The sequence below is a fragment of the Daphnia pulicaria genome, chromosome 10 (genome assembly GCF_021234035.1).
Source record: "Daphnia pulicaria isolate SC F1-1A chromosome 10, SC_F0-13Bv2, whole genome shotgun sequence".
NCBI classification, from domain to species: domain Eukaryota; kingdom Metazoa; phylum Arthropoda; class Branchiopoda; order Diplostraca; family Daphniidae; genus Daphnia; species Daphnia pulicaria.
The window spans coordinates 3549005-3567392 of NC_060922.1; the positions used below are offsets into that span (position 1 = coordinate 3549005).

At 39.6% G+C, this 18388-nt stretch overlaps 4 protein-coding genes and 1 long non-coding RNA gene across 5 annotated transcripts in view; 2 read left to right on the plus strand and 3 right to left on the minus strand.

The window, feature by feature from the left end:
* Positions 1 to 18388, plus strand: part of LOC124314496 — a 103874-nt gene that overhangs the window by 20327 nt on the left and 65159 nt on the right. The gene's annotated exons all lie outside the window — the stretch shown is intronic.
* On the minus strand, positions 109 to 4500 carry LOC124314422 (ubiquitin carboxyl-terminal hydrolase 10-like). Its single transcript, XM_046779601.1, has 8 exons — positions 4294 to 4500; positions 3839 to 3983; positions 2594 to 3779; positions 1743 to 2058; positions 1419 to 1583; positions 939 to 1176; positions 811 to 876; positions 109 to 688 (listed from the first exon to the last, which is right to left on the minus strand). Exons 1-8 carry the CDS (start codon positions 4309 to 4311, stop codon positions 507 to 509), a joined length of 2316 nt encoding a protein of 771 aa, XP_046635557.1. The 5' UTR covers positions 4312 to 4500; the 3' UTR covers positions 109 to 506.
* LOC124314397 (DNA topoisomerase 2-binding protein 1-A-like) lies at positions 5456 to 10096 on the minus strand. Its single transcript, XM_046779529.1, has 5 exons — positions 8757 to 10096; positions 7589 to 8690; positions 7359 to 7526; positions 5844 to 7297; positions 5456 to 5774 (listed from the first exon to the last, which is right to left on the minus strand). The coding sequence occupies exons 1-5, from the start codon at positions 9914 to 9916 to the stop codon at positions 5561 to 5563; spliced, it is 4098 nt and encodes a 1365-aa protein (XP_046635485.1). The 5' UTR covers positions 9917 to 10096; the 3' UTR covers positions 5456 to 5560.
* On the plus strand, positions 10307 to 13420 carry LOC124314421 (conserved oligomeric Golgi complex subunit 7-like). The gene is made up of 7 exons (XM_046779600.1): positions 10307 to 10417; positions 10479 to 10883; positions 10940 to 11146; positions 11229 to 11885; positions 11947 to 12241; positions 12313 to 12789; positions 12861 to 13420. The coding sequence occupies exons 1-7, from the start codon at positions 10322 to 10324 to the stop codon at positions 13055 to 13057; spliced, it is 2334 nt and encodes a 777-aa protein (XP_046635556.1). The 5' UTR covers positions 10307 to 10321; the 3' UTR covers positions 13058 to 13420.
* Positions 13396 to 18314, minus strand: LOC124314401 (structural maintenance of chromosomes protein 3-like). Its single transcript, XM_046779537.1, has 15 exons — positions 18093 to 18314; positions 17994 to 18032; positions 17421 to 17831; positions 16968 to 17356; positions 16739 to 16899; positions 16494 to 16665; positions 16205 to 16426; positions 15876 to 16145; positions 15583 to 15814; positions 15321 to 15520; positions 14270 to 15250; positions 14094 to 14193; positions 13873 to 14015; positions 13649 to 13815; positions 13396 to 13583 (listed from the first exon to the last, which is right to left on the minus strand). The coding sequence occupies exons 1-15, from the start codon at positions 18181 to 18183 to the stop codon at positions 13538 to 13540; spliced, it is 3624 nt and encodes a 1207-aa protein (XP_046635493.1). The 5' UTR covers positions 18184 to 18314; the 3' UTR covers positions 13396 to 13537.

Sequence of the window (18388 nt, forward strand, 5' to 3'; positions counted from 1 at the left end):
TTTAATTTATGAGTTCTTTCTACTTTTCTAGTCGCTCAACTCGCATTCTTTTCTACTACAATGCAATACACTTATTATTGAAACCTAATGAAAATCTTGACTCAGAAATTTAACTTTAGTTAAGTTTATTATATTTTTGTACAAGAAACGAAGATGCGGTGGTTTCTAAACAGTACAAATACGAAACGTACCGATTTCATTTGAAACAACACATAAAAATCTGCTGACTACAATCATCCGATCATATTATATCACGCTCAATCCAATTTTCGAACACAAATACCACATTAACCAACGTCAAATGAAAGCAATTAAACATCAGACCACTAAGGGCACTTCCGACCACATCCACAATAAAAGGTCAAGGACACTCGCATAACAGGAATATGCAAGAAAAAAAAACGACGGATTCATTTCTCATACTGGAGAATACCACGAAGATATTCTTTAACAGCATCTATTACAAGAAATAAACCGCGCGACTTTTCAATATTAGCAAAAAAAAATTACACGTTCAATTTCCTGTAGAGTAACAAGTACGGCATCCTCGGCAAATTATATTTAAAGGGTTGAGTCTCCACAACACGCACAATGCTATCGTCAAAACGAAGCCAACTTCCAGTCCCACTGTGATGCACTTCAGTTACATAATGTCCTTTGGTCGCTTCCTTTCCATCGTGATAAACAACTGTAAGAAAATGAGACGTTAGAATGAATGTTTCTACAACTAAGCTAACTTGCTTATCATAATTCACAGAACTTATTAACACAATGCATGAAAATACATAAAAATAAGACACAAACACTGACCTGCAAATAACTTGTACTGTCGCTGTTTTTCTTTGAGTTTACTTTTCTGGCTTGGTGACAGGAAGTCTTGACATGAAAAGATATAGTTGAAATATATATATATATAAAACACTTTATATTCTGAATACCTTTACTCAATTCTAAATCGGAAGAGAAGTCCACTCTCTTCATCAGCTTTTGACATCCACCAGATTTGTCATACACGAAACACTTTAAGTGTAAGATTAAAATAGGGGGCAGTTCTTCAAGAGTAGTCTGTCGAGAAGCCTCCACCTCTTGACCAGTCTTCGGACAAATATAACCGGTCAACGGTTCTTTGCTTACCAGACAGGCCAACGCGTCACGGACGGAATTAACCTTTTCATTCTGTAGAAAAGAAATTTAAAAACATTGTAGTAGAACTTTCTATGAAACTAGCATAAATGATAGCCCAACTCTCAAGCCTTCAAACGTCGCCAAGGATGTTTGAATGCCAATGCCAGAACGGCACCGACACCCTAATCCTATCAACAATTAATTTTCCACTGAAGTAACGCTACAAGTACCAGTTTAGACACGCAGCTGACTTTTCAGTGAACCATAAAAAGAGCTTATGTAGAATATAATACCTGAATGTCTAGTTGCAAACTGAAGAACGGCTGCAGAGTAGCTGTGGACTGCGCTCCTGCGTAATGTAGGGCAGAGCGCATTTGACCGAGGAACAAGTTCGATATTGGAGTCTTGCTGTATGTAGTTATGTGCGTTACACATCCTCGATTCTTTGGACCAATAACCTACCAAAAGAGTTGATTAGACAAGTGGGTAAACAAGAATATATAAACCGAAACTGTGCAGTCAGGTAAAGGAAATCTTCAAAGATAACTCAGAAGAGGTGTCAGAATCCATAAACTCATCATGCAACACAGTAAAGTTTATAACATGGCAATATTTACCTGCCAATCTTCGTCATCTGATGTACCAGGTTTGCCTTCGCCAGCCTGAACAGGAGTTTTGCCAGCAGGAAGATTTGTAGCCTTCACGATATCGATCATTTCATCATGCAGCCCATTTAGAAGACAGCTCAGAAATTCTTCCGCGTCTTCCTGGCGACCTTCCACTTTGAATGTTTCACTTCGGATTTTAGGGAGCATTTTATAGATTGAGGAAGGCTCGAAACTTGTCCCAAAATGTGGCTCCTCCTTTTTGGCAGATGCTCGTTCTTTGCCGATGCGAACAGGAATAACTTCAAACTGGTCGATGAATTCGATCCTGAAAGAAAAAAAGAAATTTTTAAGTAAGCATTTCACACGACTCCAATACATAGATAACATTGCAACTGCCATTGTCGTTAGTGCCCTCTAAAAGTGGGTATCCGAATGACAATTTAATCCTCAGAAAAATAGAGTATCACAAATGATTTTCGACAGATTAGTCTGAATTGAGTTTTGCAGTAGCTAAACAGTGCCAACCACAACTCGCAGATTGTACTAAAAAAGCAAGCTACAGAGGCTGTTCCAATCGTATTTGGAAGTTTACGCCTAACCCACAAAGGGCATCATGGGCAGATAACATTCCATTCGATACTCTTTCTATTCCCCTGCACCTTCGCAAGAAGGTTGTCCGGCTAGAACATGGAACTCTACAAACAAGAGCACAGCTTTTTCTCAGACCTTCCCGAGGGTTTGAATGAGTAACGAGTACTCTGTATGTGACCCACACGTGCGAGATTGTCGTTAATCAAATACATGAACACTCTAATTCATCATAGGGAAAGTTATACTTGAAAAATTTGAATTGTACTTACACACTATCCATTATCGGAGTCGTTGATTCTTCATGCTTGCGTCCAGTAAAGCGCTCCAAAGACTTGACCAGATGAACGAATGGTGAACAAGCAATAAGGGCTTGCAGTGTTGCGTTTATGTAACACCAATTACTCTTGTTGATTAGACCTCTTGGAAGAAGGGCCAGGGGTATCATCGACAATTCACAACTTGTTATATGTTCTGCCAGACGTCGAGTTCTGACGTCGACTAATGGGCGAGAAACAGCTTCAGCCACCGCTGCTGCCACAACCCCCGATGGAGTGAATGGTTCGACTCGTGCTGTTGGTTTTTCTGCAGATGCAGCAACGACTGGAGCATCCTTCTTGAACAAGCTAGCCCATGATTTACCTTCGGAAGGATCTGCGTTTTGAGACTTTTCTTCTGTTACTGGCGTTGTTTCGACAGGTGGTATAGGCGCAGCTGTTTCCAAAGATTGTGAAACTTCCACTTTTGGTTCCTCTACAGTCTCCGGATGTACGAGAGGTGCTCGAGGCGAAAGAACCGGAGTAGGGATATTTGGAGGGATATCTTCGTTTGGTATTTCAGTGACGGAAGGAACGAAAAAGTCCATTTGTAGATTACTTGCCGATGGAGCAAACGTCACCATTGGATACATTTGAGTAGTGTTAGCTGCAGTAACTTGGACGCTGTGAGGCGGGACGTATGACGGTACAGACTGATGCATGACAATTGGCACCCCAGTGACTGCCTGTACTACATCACCAGAGAAACATGGCCCCATGTATGATCCAGGTGGTTGGTAGACCATATTATACACATCACCAATGTGGCCATTTGAAACATCCTTCCTTGGTGAATATTTTGCACGACCATTCTTCCTTTTGGGGTTGTGGTAATTTAAAAGCTGAGGATTGAGAATGTGGTGAGGAGGACTAAAGGAACCAGGGTGAGGGACACCAGGACTATGAATATTATTCACATAGTAATTGGGAGTTGATCCAACAAGATGACCTCCTGGCAACATTTGCATGGGGTAATTCATTATAGGTTGGTAGGGGGGTATAGAGGGGATACATACATTCTGCTGGTACAATGGATGGACCGAGTTTGGAGCTGAATATGCTACTGGAACATGTGGCCCCAACTCCTGATTTTGGTGATACGAGACTATGGTCTCAGGAACCCCATACACTTGATTCAGTCCTGCAGAAGAGAAATTAACTAAATTTTTTTGAAAATCCACATAATTTTAATTACTATACCTTCAGTTAATTCACATGTTTGTTGCTCAGACACAAAAGAATGACTTTCGTGAGGACCATCTTGCTTTGCCGGTCCAACAATGAAACTCTTCAAATTTTGAACCTCATTCTCAGGGAGGTCACTCAAGTCCAGGAATTCTAGTTCCTACATAAAATACAAGTTGTTAAAAAAATAAAAATAAATGACAAGCGAAAAAACCTATTGCAAGATGGACGCCACGTGGCGTTCGAAAAAAATTCTTGCTATACTGTGCATCATATGTTAAAAATTACCACACAAGTCTTAAGCAACATGCTATTTTACTGCAAATTAGAAACCATGTACATTTTAAGGAAAGGTCTATTGACACTTCTCATTAAGAAAATAAACTCAATGGTGTCCATCGTAAACCCTCGAAACGCTGAACCTTGCAAGGAAAAACCAATACACAGTAGCAACCAGATAAATTTCTTACCTGAAGTGTATCTTCCATGGTTGCATTGGTTGGGACTTCAAATGCATTTCAAAGTTGATTGTCCATAGTATCTCCGACTTTCGGCCTTCTTCACCAGAACGTTCTTCACGTTTCAGATAAGTTAACCCTCCACGTTCTAACTTTCAAGATTAGTGAAAATGGAGACCGGGCGAGATTGACGAAAACGGAAAAAAGAATATTTAGAGGAGGGGGTGTGATCTCCGGTGAGGAATATACACCACATTGCCAAGTATAATAACAATACAGGAGGAATTAACATTTTTTTCTCAAAATTTTTATTATTTTTCATTTAATTTTTTTTTATAACATAATTTAACTTAAAAAAAATATGTATCGTAGTATTATTTAGGTTTCATCAAAATTTTTGATTGTCGCTGTGGTCTCTTTTCTTCCACAACACTGTTTCACGCTTTAATTTCTCGTTTTCGTCTGCTTTGGTTTCTGAATTTAGTTGATTTTTAGTTACTGAAAAAAGGTCTCAATCAAAATCAAACCAGTAATTCAGTAAAATAATGAAATAAAAAGATAATTTTCTATAGCGATAAAACTTCACAAGAATCCTAATTACGTAAGTTTATAATAGAGTTAAGTCTTGCTTAGATACGTGGCGCAATCCAAAAAATTATTGCATTTGCACTACTCATTATTATCTTTTAATGTAATTCATGTAGAGTACTGAAAAATGTAACAGTTTCAAATATTTTTACAGCAGATTCACGATTGAAATGGATGCATTGAGAAAAATTGTAAGACCCGTGTGCAGCAACCTGCAACAACTCTTTATGTTTTCACCTGCTGTTTTCCCTGTGACAGTGTCAAGAACATTTAGTGCATTATCAATGAGAATTCCCCAAACTCTGAATGTGCAAAATCAACTGTTAACTCCTACTGTTCCTACACTAGTTCCTAGTTGTGGATTCAAAGTTGTGGGGAAACCGATGAAACGTTGCAAAGACTGCTACAAAGTGGTGAGACAAGGAAGGGTTCATATCATTTGTAAAACTAAACCAAGGCATAAACAAATGTCAATGAAGAAAGATGAAGACAAAACCTGGATACTTACATCTGCAACAATGGGGCCTAAGCGTCTTTGGTAGTTTTGTCATCATTATGTACTAGTTATCAATACAATTCTGCAGGAAACTAGAAATGATTGTATTTCATGGACTTATCTAAGTATCTTTAAACATTTTCTTTAAAAAAGGGTATTTTTCACATTAGATTATTCAAATAAAAAGAAAGATAGTTAAGAAGAAGGCATGTTTTCGAGATAAGGAAGAAATTCTTGTAAAACAGACTTGCTCCATTTTAACTTCTTGTCAGTAGCCAGAACAAGATTTCTGAGATAAATCAATGGAACGCAATAAATGCCTACATTGGCAAACGATGACAACTGCAACTTTTTCGCTTCGCGAGAATCCAAAATACACAAGTTCGTCTTCTTGTTTTCCAAAGCCGAACTAGAAGAAACGTATAAATAAATGTAAATAATGAAATTACAAAAAACTCTGACGTCCTTATTATCATACCCTTGGTCAACCACCTTTCCGCCACCAGCTTCAAGTAAACGCTGGAAAGAAGCATTTTTCTCACGAAGGTATAAAACAGCGGTAATTCCGTGAAAAGGGCCACCAGATACTCCTTGACTGCGATTAATACGCCAATAATGTGCAGCCGCAGCAATGTTAGCTTCGTCCTCGGTAATGGATTCGGATTCTGGGTAATCCACCGTGGCTTCTGGATTGCCCCATTCAAATTTAGCTTCCTCAAGGAAACGTTTTTCTTTTTCGCTTTCACTCAGCCATTCTGGATGAAGAATCCATTTTCCAGCAGCGATCGACGTCAACAATTTTTCATTAGATCCAACTTTGGCGACGACAAGGTGAGTACACGTTGGGTCGTATTGGTTGGATTCAAGAACGGTTCCTCCCAACTCTTCGATAACAGCAGTACAGCTGTCACGATCGTCTAGTGCCATTCCAGAGAACATGACACGATACGTCTGAGTATTGTTTAGCTGTGAACCGGTTGGCTTTTGTGTCTCGTGAAGATCCCACACAATTGGAGCAGATTGCGAATCTACCGTTTCCAGAGGTTGCGTTGCGGGAACAAAGACGTGTTCAGGTCCTCTACCGTTTCTAGCCCCCGAAACGTTTGTAACCTTTTGCAGAGGAATCTGCTCAGCTGAACGTGATAGCACTTGGTCTAGTTGCAAAAGTTCTTTGCATGCTTCTTCCTCTACGTCTGGGACGACAAGATTCTCTTGTTCTTCATTAGTTTCAAGAAGGTCGTTTTCACGTGGCTCACTATCAGATGATAAGCGCTTACGGGAAGGAATTCTAGGAGTACCCGTTTCGCTGGAACTGGCAGGAAGGCGTCGCTTCTGGGTACAACTAGACGGCGGTGCAGGTTGCGAATTGAAATTCAGTGACAAAGCCATTTTCGGATTCAAAGATGGTGGATAATGCGATTCTTCTAGACGATTCGAAGTATCTTCACAGTCAAAGATCCATTGTGGTGAGACAAATTTCTGGTGCCAATCTTTTGCGCTTCGAATCTCTTTTGATGCAGCTAGCTTGCCCTGATATATGAAATGAGTTACCTCCTCGCAGTGTTGGAAACGAACCTTGCCACCTAGATGCTCAACTGCTTTGGTTAACTCGGTTCTTTGGTCTTCAACTTTCTTGTGTATGAATGCCACCACTCCATGAAAAGGTGGCTTTGGTGGTTCTAAGGGTGATGCTGCCGCTGAATTTTCCTCATCCGGTTTCCACATGGCTTGTGCTTCAACTCCATTTTCATCAAGACGTAATTTTTTCCGTAAATTCAGGAAATAATCTGAGTCTTCGGGGGAGACCACAATTTCTCCTTTCTGAATATCTTGTGGGGTAACGTTAAGGGATTCGTCCGCGCGAGGCGTAAAACGAACTCGATTTTCCAATGCATGTTTCCACACTTTTCGAGTTTCGGGTGACGGGTCCGGCTACAAAGAAAAAAATTGCTCATTCCATTTGACGATAAAAAATTACAAACTAAAACATTACGTTTAAAAGCCTTCCATATGGTGTATCGGGTGTAGGCATGTTAAAAAGAGATGGTCGAGCTTGAGGTGTTCTACCAATATTATTTGCACTAAACGGATTCTGTTGTAAACACGTAGGAGTGTCAGAGACAGCCGGCCGTGGGGGCATGGTAGGAGTCGCTGAGGTCACCTGATAAGGAGAACTATTAGAAAAAATAATCCAAAAATAATTTAAACAATAACAAATCATACTGGAGTATGCGGCGAAGACATATCAAAGTGAGCCGGTAAACGGCGGGCACTAGGTGTTTCTGACTGTTTCTGCTTCAAAGTCTTCAAAACGACAGACTCTGCAGGTTGTCGAGAGGGCCTGACAACAGTTTCCGGAGTTGGAACAGACTCTTCCAGTTCTTGTGGCTTAACAGGTTCACCTGTCGGAGGATAATCTTCTTCCTTAGGTCGTGTGCTAGAGGTGGCACAAGCAATGACCCATTCAGCGCTGACGGCCGGAACCCCCCACTCAAGGGCCTTTTCGTATTTCCTTCCTTCTGTTTTGGCGCAAACGAGGTGAGTAGAGCGGTATACTTTTTTTTCTTCCATCAATTTGCGAGAAAAAGTCTCTTGTGGTCGACCACCAAGCTGGACGATTAGAATATCTAGCAATTCTCTCATTCGACCTTGAATGCCGCTGTAAGAAACGGTGTAGCCGTCCAGAATTAGTTTGTCTCTGACGTTGATGTGGTGGTGATAATTTTCGATGTCCACTAAGCGCTCTTCATCAACGCAATCTTCAATCCACAAAGTGTTGACCACAGTATACGTTCCATCTTGATCCACAAGCACAGCGGTGTGGCTAACAGGTTCGGTAACTACGTACCTTCCGTTCTTTGCTACCACACGACCACCGTTGCTTAAAATAAGATCAGTCATAACCGAAACAGTTTCAGCATCCAGTGCAAAAAGTTGGAAAGTTAAGCCAGAAAATATGCCTTGAGGGCGGTTCATTAATGATGCAACCTCTTCTTCTTCTGTATGGTCTGTTGTCAAGTACTGCTGAACCATCTGTGAATCCTCCTGAAAGTTATTTGACGGTTCTGGTATAGATTTCTTTGAGGCGTTTTCCTTATTGGGAGCGATCACGTTCTTAAAATCGGGATGCAAAAATGCAGCTTCTGGAGCGGCTCTTTTTAATCTCAAACTCTGGGCAACCCATTCTACAGTTACGACGTAAGGCTTGTGCATCAACTGTTGGAGTTGTTTCCAATCCTCTTCAACAGTTTTTCCAACGATGACGTGAGATAGTGATTCGCTGATACTGTTAAAGCGAGCTACACCAGCATTATTGAGAATACGCCTGCAAAATTTAAGAAAACATCGGTTAGTAGAATGTAACTTATTACTAGCGTTAATTAAGCCATACCTTAGTTTTTCCATGTGTGGGCCATCAAAACCACTAATAAACACTTTACAGCCATCCAGAAAAGGTCCGGCTTTCTTAGAAATAGCCAAGTCTAAAGTGTCGAGAGCTTCTGTGGCTCGAGAATCGGAATGTTGGATGGATAAATTAGAAGTTGTAGACCCAACAGTTTCGTCAATATATTGAACCCGGCTCTCGTTCATAATGGTACTGTTGATACTTGAGTTGCCGAATTTCATGACGGAATGATCTGCTTCTGGAGTTGAACATCTAGGAGGATTAGTAGTCTTGGACTCCATGATGAAAGAGTCTGGATCAGCAGCGTAGCCTTTATTTAATGAAGTGTGGATCCACTCTGGTTTAAGGCAACGTATCTTCCAACGTTTAGCATAAGTATATTTCTCTCCTTCGGCCGAGGTGGTAATAAGAATATTCGTTTTACCCAATTCGAGCTGGCCAGAGTATCTTCCACCGTTAGCTTCAATGATCTTCTTAAGGGCTTCGCGATCCTTGGCTGGAATCTGGGAAACACATATGACCAATCCCTGGAATGGAGGGCAAGCATATCTGGCAAACATAGGATCTGTTCCATGGACACTTTCTTTGATACTGGCATTCCATACAGCATCAACCCAATTGGGAATCATGACAGGGATGTCTTTTTTTATGGCCACTTTGAATTTCAAACTAAAATCAGCTACACTCTTCACAATGAGATGGGTGACATTTGTAGAAAACGCTGATGAGTAAAGTCCACCCATGTATTGGACTTTCTCTTGAATTTCCTTCTTCTCTTGAGGGGTGCATCCTGTTGTGGTGACAATGATTCCCTTCATTGCAACAGTGAAGACTGGTGTAGGGACATCTGGGAGAGGTTCTCCTTTAATAACAGAAACCAGTAAGCACTGTGGGCCAATGACAGTGCATTTTAACTGTCGAAGAAACTCAAACAATGGCCCAACAAACTCGGACAAGATAAAAACATCTTCTTTGCATGGCTTTAACTTCATACAAGCTTCTTCTTGAATCCAATTTACATTGAAACCATTTTCCTTGCAACATTCGTGGGCTCGAAACAAGTCTTTGGGACAGGTGGCCTCGGTGGAATTATTGGGCATTACACAAAAAATATTTACGCAAAATTGACTGTTTTCGGCATCCATTTTCTTCTCAATTTACTATCACGAAGTACAAAGCATCAGAATAAAATTGTTCACTTCAAATGAAAGGTTTCAATTTGTGGAAAGAAAAAAATCATAGTTTCTGTAAATATTGCCCGCCAAAACTCCACTGTCTTTGCTATCTCGTGGATTCGTGATCGTGAAGTCGACTAAATTTCAAAATAGATTATATCGATATATAGACAGTGGCACAGTGCTGTCTTTTCGCTGTGGCGGAGTGTGGCCCACTTTACATTTTAAGATAATTTTTAACACTTAGAAGTAAACTGTTGAATTATTTATAATTTAAAATGAATTATTTATTTTGTAAGCCTTATCAAAATATTTTACTTTTATTAGTCCTATTTCAATATTTTCATTTGTGCTAGTTCTGCACTCCTGCCACGTATGCTATTGCTATGCAGACGACGAAGAATTCGTTGTTTTGAATCTGATTGTACGTGTCAATTGAATGTTAAAGTGGTTAAAGTAAAAAAAAATATGGTAAATATAGAAGTTGTATTATTAAGAACATTTTGGGCTAATCAAATATGTTTTATTATAGGATCTTTCAGCTTTTGCCAAAGAGCATTTTTCAGCCAAGGATTGGGTCAACAACACTTTCCGACAATCTGAAGCTCAATCACATGAGAACTTTGCATCGTCGATTGTCATGAAATTACAGCTCGCTATTTATGAAATTAATAGCAGCCTTGAAAATACAAGCACTTCAGTTTTGTCCAACCTCCCTCGACTTTTAAGGGACATTGAGCTTCTTCAGAATGAAGTAGTACATTTCCAGAGAAAGCTTGTCACTGTTGAACATGAAGTTTCCAAAGTTGAGAATGAAACAACACACTCTCTGGAGTACATTATCAAACTTGATGCAATAAAAAATAAGTTGAAAGCAACATCAAAAGCTTTACAAGAAGCTGATAACTGGACCACACTTATGGCTGATATTGAAGAAGTAAATCTTATACTTACTTTGGTTTTTAAATTATGTCAACTATAAATTTTTTTTAGTTATTTGAATCTAATGATCTGATGGCCTTGTCACAACGTCTGAATAGTCTGAGACAAAGTTTGGATCTTCTTAATCATGTAAGTGACTATGGTGAAAGAATGATGCAGCTTGACGGACTCCGTAATCGTTTAGAAGCCCTCGCATCACCTTCCTTGGTGTCGGCCATATCTACTGGAGATGCTGCTAAAACAACTGTTATGGTGCAGGTACCAATAAACTTCATGTTATTTTTTATTATACAGCCTCCAACAAAATCAATTCATTGTTAAATATGATTTCGGGTAATAGGTGTTCACCAACATGGACAGACTCGATCAACTGTTGCATTACTATACTAAATGTAGACGTGGTGTTATCTTACACCAATGGAAAGAACTGTGCGAACTAGACGATTTGAATGCAGTTGAAGTAATCAGTCGCTTTCACGAGCTATTGCTAGACGATCTGCAAGAGCAAACCAAATGGTATCAGGGTGTGTTTAACCAACACTCCACCAACAGCAGTCGCGTCATTTTGCCTATCTATTCACAAGCTATGTCAGCGCTCGATCCTAGTCCTCTAAATAGTGTTGAATCTTTGATTAAAAAACCTGCTGCCGCCGAAGGTTTGTTTATGCTGCAACAAATCAAATCATCAGCCGACAGGCTCTTTCAAGGTGTAGAGGCCCACTTCAAAGATATTGGTCCCATCGAAGATGAAGTTTTTCGTCAATTTAGCGAATCACTTTATCAGCTTTTCAGACTTATGATTTCCAACAAGTACAAAGCTTTATGCCTTCAACATCTCCTAGAACAATTCTCGCAACCTATCGACGATAACAGTGAGATCACCGAAAGCATTCACAGTTTGAAGCAAAGTCATTCGAAAATCAATAGCCTCATGGAGTCTACGCTAAACAACTGCGTGGTACTCACTCATGGTTACGGTCTTGAGTTGTTAATCGAGGTCAGATAATTTTTTCAGATTACATTAAAATAGATTTTTTAACATTAAAATTTATTTTTAGGCTTGGAATCGATTTTTGGTTCACCATTTGCAGCAATACAAAAGTGTGCTTCAGAAACTTCAAAACTTGGGGCAGTCCGGAGAAGACTCTTTACACACTGCACTATCTTTACTTCAAACGCTGGGAGAAATGCTGCTCGTGCTGGAGGAAAACGATACCTTGTTTGCGGATAATGTAAAAACTTGTGGCAAAAAATTGAATCAAGCCGAGGTTCCCCTTAGCTGCTACAAAACATTCTACCTTGAATCACAGCCACTTCAGCGACTTGAACTTCTTTTTAAGGAACAGGAACAACGTACTGGAATTTTTCGATGTTGAATTCTTAGAAATGATTAACTTTCTAAATAATCTCTTATTTGTTTTTAGATGAAAGGCGCTCCTATTTAGGTCCGACGGTATCTGTAGCTCTGGAACTTAATTCAGAGATTCAACGTTGCATTTATGACACATTGATGAGCCCGATACTCCAACAAATCGAATTGTTGGGCAGTCGAGAGTGGGCTGAAATAATCAGCAGCAGTGGTTTAACAGAAGATTTGCCGGAATTCGGCCTTGCGCCAATGGAATACATAACACAAATTGGCCAGTATCTAATGATGCTGCCGCAGCACCTCGAGCCTTTTGTTCTTCAGGAAAATCGAGGACTTACCCGGGCTTTATCGGAGCACACTTTCCCTCATGGACGTCCCCCAGGTACAAGCCTCTCTCAAACAGGGCAGCTGAGCGCCACAGACTTCCTGTTGGGTTGCGTTGCAGCAGCTTCCGCTAACGCCTTGAGTGAAGCAATTCTTCGTATTGAGAGTGTGGGTTCGAAAGGAGCCAAGCAACTAGCCGCTGATATAGGTAATTATTCAAATGTTGACTGGCCTGCACATGGCAAAAATAAGTTAATGTTTTATTTTTTTATTTATTAGATTATTTAGGCAACATCTTCGAAGATTTAGGCTTAGTGCTACCCGTTTCTTTGATGGAACTTGTTGAATTGTTTCGTGCTGCAGCAGCTTCAATTTTATCATCCGATGTTACAAACTTTAAATCTGCATCGAATGGTAAAGACCATCGTCTCGTAGCTGCCGTTAGATCTATCACGAATCTACCGTCAAATGACTGAAATCGAAGCAGTTTTTCCACAGTATTACTATCTTAATTGTTGGATGAGTACATTATTGTAGGGTAAGGTCGTGACGAAACTTACCCTTGCGTGTTTTTGTAGGGCATTCATCGGAGTTTATTAGCATAGCTCATTAAAACGTATATTTGCCGTTAAGGAATTATTATCTAATGAAATGTAATCAAAACATATCCTCTAAATTTGAAATGAACGAATGAACCATTCTTTTAATGGTCGATCCAAAATATTTCGGGCCATAAATTTTCAAACCCTAATATGCGTACAAGAGTGCTAAAATTTTAATGTGCTTTTAAAAATTCAAATGTCAAACAAGTTAATATACTGAAAGCCTCTTTGTTGAAATGTATTTAAACATAATTTCTGACACGATGACACGATTGCAAAAGAAACAAAACATACGCATTGGCGAATGGGCTGGGAACGTGTTTGTTTTTCTTCAGGAAATAGCCGTGCGATTTTTTAACCATGGGTTTGATCGTCTTCAACGAAATCATAAGCTTCCTCCCTAAACAAATTATTTGCACATCAGCATAACCTCGTAAAAATTTAAAACTTCAATAGTTAGCTTACCTAGTGACGCACTCGACGTGGCTGACTTTGTTACGGAATTTAACTCCGTAATATTTGTCTGAATGTTCCAACAATTCCGGTCTGAAAGTGGTGGTAATAAACTGAGCGTTTTTCGAATGCTCGTGGATCATGTCAGCCACACCTTTACGATGCTGGGCATCGAGGGCCTTTAAAAAAATGAATGTTAATATAAAACCACAAAAATTTTGAAACATTAAAATTACCTGATCAATTTCATCAAAGAGGTAGAATGGAGCAGGATCGCATTTTTGAATCGAGAAAATCAATGCTAATGCCACTAACGATTTCTGACCACCGCTAAGTTGGTTCATGTCCTTCATTTCCGCATTTTGTCCACTAAAGGAAACTTTAAAAAACACAAACACAATTTTTAATACACACATCTTGCATTTGCTATGTACGGATCTAATTATTAGTAGGTTACCTTTAATAGCGACACCGGTGAATTGATCAGTTCCTTCTGTATCGCCGAATGAAGCTGACGCATCCTCCGAGTTGCCTGCTGCATCATTACCTGTGTCCATCTATAAATAAAATTTCATTTATTTTTAAACTTGAGGTAATGTAAAGACATGCCAATTGAATTGAAATTATACTAACCTTTAAGTAAGCATGTCCATTGGGCACTAACCGCTGGAACACTTCCGAAAAGTACTTTGACACTTGTTTGAAAGTAAACTGTAAAGCTTCGTACTTTCGATACTCTAATGTGCTCATCAACTCTTTGATTTTGTCATAACCATGATCCAGCTCTTCTTTACGCTCTAACAGTTTGGATTTTTCTTCAGAAAAGGAAATGAATTGGTCCAATGCCTTTTTGTTGACGTGGCTATATTTTTTCAATTCCGAATTTGCCTTTTCCAATTGTTTGAAAAGAAGTTTCGTCGCCATAGATTGGTATTTGTCGAACGAGTCGCTGGGTAACGACCCCAAGTCACGAATCTTCTCCGTGCACTCGGTAATCTTCTGCTGCAACGCTGTTTGCCTCGAAGCCATCTTATCAAAATCTTTAGCACTTTCTGCAAGACGTTCATCTATGTCCTTTTCCTTGAAACGTAACTTTTCGAGATCAGTCTGCGCTTCTTTTTGCTTCCGACTCAGATCCGAGACTTTCTTTTCCACATCCTTTAGCGCATCACTCACGTCGTCTAGTCGCCGTTCGACTGTACCCAATTCGGAGCGACAGTGATCCAACTTACGGTTGCGATCTTCGACCGAAATTTCTTGCAGAGCTTGTTGCAATTCATCTCGCCTCCGTATCAAATTGTTGGTGAGCAAATTCTCCAATTTGTTCTTATCTGCTTCCAGTCTCATACGTTGAATGAAGGCGTCCTTGTTTTCCTGTGTTAAACGACGAATATCATCGTTTAATCGATCAACTTCTAATTGGTCAGTGACCGATAGCTGCGTCATCAACTCTTGATGCAATTCCGACTCTAGACCCTCCTTGGTCGACTGCATAGCTTCCAGGGATGAACGTAACTGAGCTAGTGATCTTTCTTTTGGCTGCTTCGACCGCTCGATGTTGTTCAACTCTTCACGCATTAATCGAATGTCTGCTTTAACCTTCTCGAAAACGTCCTGTAAAAAGAATATCAAAAGTTTTAAGTTAAATCAAATACGACAAATGAAATAAGCATCAAGTTATCACCTTTGATTTGCTATTTTTAGTTTCTGTGCGTTGGATTTCACTGAGCAATTGGTTGACTTCACTTTCAACTTGTTGCAATTTACTTCGACAGTCGGCAAGCTCTTTTTCTTTTTCGGCTACTTGTGCGTTTAGAGTGGAACGAGTTTTGTAGATCTCCAATCTGCATCTGGACGTATTGACATAACCACCCGTCAACGAACCTGGCGAACGGAAATTGGTATTCATTCGTTAACCCAAACACAGAAAATAAAAGACTTAATACCTTTTGATGAAACCTGATCTCCATCGAGAGTAACACAATCTAAACCAGTTGTACGCGCAAGAACACTAGCTACTTCCAAGTTACGACAGATCATTGTTTTTCCAAAAATGTAACGCATAGCTTTGTCAAAACGGTCCGAGTACTGTAACTTGGTGACCATTGGCAAGGCATCCTCAGTCGGGGGGTAGTTCGTCTCTCGAACGTTTAGACGATTCAGCGGCATGAATGTTACCTAAGCAACATCGAGTGTTACGAATTCCGAATGTCATGGAAGAATAAAATGTCTTTCTTACCTCGCCAGGAAGCTTCTCGTGGTTCATTTGTTTGAGAATCTCTGTGCCAACACGATCCGATTCCACAATATGATGAAACATTCTGTTACCAGCCGTGACTTCTACTGCGGTAAAAATGCTCTTGTCACAGTCAAAGTTTTCAATAACCAGTCCGTGGTATGAATCAGCAATTTCAGCCATACGGCCACCCTGGGACCGCATATTATCTAAAACTTGCCGTACACTGTCTCTTCCGTTCAGGATAGGTTTGCCAGCCAAAGAGCGTAGTACCTACACTCAAGCAATGAATTAGTACAAAAATAGATTGTAACAAAATAAAGTTGTTTTACTTGATCTGATTTGGCAAGTTCTTCTTTTGACGAGGCTAAATTCTGTTGAACCAAAGTCTCATTCCTCCACAACCCACTTCGCTCGGTTTGTAGTAAATCTTTTCGTTTCTTCATATCGTAGAAGACCTTGTTGTGATCGTCGATGCTTAACCGATGGTTTTCCATTTCACTGGTCATTTCTTCAATTTTTTTCTCTAGTTCCACCCGTTTTCGAGAGTCGCGCTACAGATAATTTTTTCAAAAATGAGAACAAATGAATAACAAAATAGAGTAGCAATTATAAAGAAACCTTCAAATCTTCTTGAAGTCGCTCAATTTGCTCGTTTTTCTCCTTTATGGCTTTGGACAGAGATTTGAGTTCGTTTTGAATCCAAGTGTCACGCTGATCTCTCGATGTGAATTGTGACCCTCGACCTTGTTTGGCATACAATTCTTTGCGCTTTTGCTCCTTCAGGGCAAGTCTAAAATATGTATATTTTTTTATTAACTATAAGATTTTAAAATTGCTTTTCATTTCAACAGAATTAATCTTACTCTCTAGTGCATTCTTCTTCACGTCTCTTCATTTCTTCATACTGTGGCTTAATACGTTCTAATTCACCATCTTTTTGTGCAATAGTCTCGTGAAGACGCTGGAGTTCTCGTTCGGCTCGCTCTTTCGATTGATTATCTCCTTGTACTTCGTCACTCAGATCCTAAAATGATTCATGTGCATTTATGGAAATGTACAGACAATTTTAAAAAGGAGGTAAAAGATACATACTTTTATAGTCAATTCTAATTTGGATTTTTCCTTTAGAAGTTGCTGTTGTTCTGCATTCAATGTGTCGCGCTCTTCTCTAGCTGCCTGGGCGCGATGTTTCAGGTCTCGTAGTTCTCTGGATGCAGATTTGCTGTTTTCTTGAGCACGCTCCAACTGCTGTCTCAATTTATCTTGACGATCACCAGAATCTTTACGCGTGTTTTCCATGTCGTCTAATTTTTTCCTTGTTTCTTTCAACTCTCTATCATGTATGGTATATTCTACAGCACGCCTGATTTTATCCCATTTTTGATATTCTTTTAACTCCTCTTTTTCTTCCTCTAGCGTTTTTAGTCGGTCTTCGATCGTTCGTAAAAACTCTTCAATCTTTTCTCGTTTGCCTTGCGTCTCTATTTTAATAAAATACAAAGTTGATAAGGGCAACCTACAAATGAATAACAATAAGTATATTACCTTTCATAATAGTTTCCGATTCTGCTTTCCGTTCATCGTATACTCTTGTTCCTGCGACCTCTCTTAGAAGCTTTAAGCGGTGAGAATCGGGGGCAGTAGCCATCTGATTAATTTTGCCTTGCTTTACGATGTAATAGGGGTTAGACCGGGAAAATCCGGCTGATTCTAACAGATTGACCACATCTGCTTTGGTCACCATTTTTTTACTAAGGAAGTATTGGTCCTTCTTGGAACCAATCACACGTCTCAAGCTAACTTCTTTTTTGTCTATGGGAAGCCGGTTGTCTGTGTTATCAAAGATGATTTCTACATAAGCAGATATCACTCTTGGCCCTGTTCCTTCATGAAGCAGAGCTTGCCTTTGCTCTGGTCTCAAGTGATTGAATTCATCACTAAGTACAAATTGGATGGCTACATGAAATCGATTCATACAAAAGTGCCAAGATTAAGTTTTAATTTGAACGAGCTATGAATAATAAGAAAGTCGTGGTTTAAATATTAAATGTTTTGAAGTTTCGTTCATGAAACTAATTTATATGGAAAGATATGATAAACACAATGAAAATTGCTTACCATAAAAAAAGTTGCTCTTTCCCGAACCATTTCGACCAACTAAAATACAAAGAGTGTTCAATAACAATGTTGAAAACATAAACATATAAGTGCACGTACCGACAACATTGTGTCCTGGGTGGAAAGGCTCTACCACCGTTTGCTCACGATAACTTTTAAACCCTTGTATAATAACTTGTTTGATATACATTTTACACTCAGAGAAATCTAAAACGTCTATTACTTCATTCGAAAAACATCAGTTTCTTATGGGTAAAACAAACGATAACGGGTGGCTTTCAATGCCGCCATAAACCAATCCAGTGTGTGAGTGTGTGAGTAAACTGTCAACAACAATGAGAGCCCGCCAGACGCCACTAGTTCTACGGCACTAACTCGCCGCTAGATGGCCGAAA

What these genes read in the sequence shown, in the direction of transcription:
- LOC124314421 (XM_046779600.1), top strand. Translation starts at nt 10,322, where the DNA reads ATGCTATTGCTATGCAGACGACGAAGAATTCGTTGTTTTGAATCTGAT. An exon ending in AAACAACTGTTATGGTGCAG is followed by an intron (nt 11,147 to 11,228) that starts GTACCAATAAAC and finishes TTCGGGTAATAG; the next exon opens with GTGTTCACCAACATGGACAG. An exon ending in GTCTTGAGTTGTTAATCGAG is followed by an intron (nt 11,886 to 11,946) that starts GTCAGATAATTT and finishes ATTTATTTTTAG; the next exon opens with GCTTGGAATCGATTTTTGGT.
- LOC124314401 (XM_046779537.1), bottom strand. Translation starts at nt 18,183, where the DNA reads ATGTATATCAAACAAGTTATTATACAAGGGTTTAAAAGTTATCGTGAG. An exon ending in AAAGAGCAACTTTTTTTATG is followed by an intron (nt 17,832 to 17,993) that starts GTAAGCAATTTT and finishes GATTTCATGTAG; the next exon opens with CCATCCAATTTGTACTTAGT. An exon ending in CTAAAAATAGCAAATCAAAG is followed by an intron (nt 15,251 to 15,320) that starts GTGATAACTTGA and finishes TTCTTTTTACAG; the next exon opens with GACGTTTTCGAGAAGGTTAA.
- LOC124314422 (XM_046779601.1), bottom strand. An exon ending in AACATGTGAATTAACTGAAG is followed by an intron (nt 3,780 to 3,838) that starts GTATAGTAATTA and finishes TCTCTTCTGCAG; the next exon opens with GACTGAATCAAGTGTATGGG. An exon ending in ACTCCGATAATGGATAGTGT is followed by an intron (nt 2,059 to 2,593) that starts GTAAGTACAATT and finishes TTTTTCTTTCAG; the next exon opens with GATCGAATTCATCGACCAGT.
- LOC124314397 (XM_046779529.1), bottom strand. Translation starts at nt 9,916, where the DNA reads ATGGATGCCGAAAACAGTCAATTTTGCGTAAATATTTTTTGTGTAATG. An exon ending in CCACACATGGAAAAACTAAG is followed by an intron (nt 8,691 to 8,756) that starts GTATGGCTTAAT and finishes TAAATTTTGCAG; the next exon opens with GCGTATTCTCAATAATGCTG. An exon ending in GGAAAGGTGGTTGACCAAGG is followed by an intron (nt 5,775 to 5,843) that starts GTATGATAATAA and finishes CGTTTCTTCTAG; the next exon opens with TTCGGCTTTGGAAAACAAGA.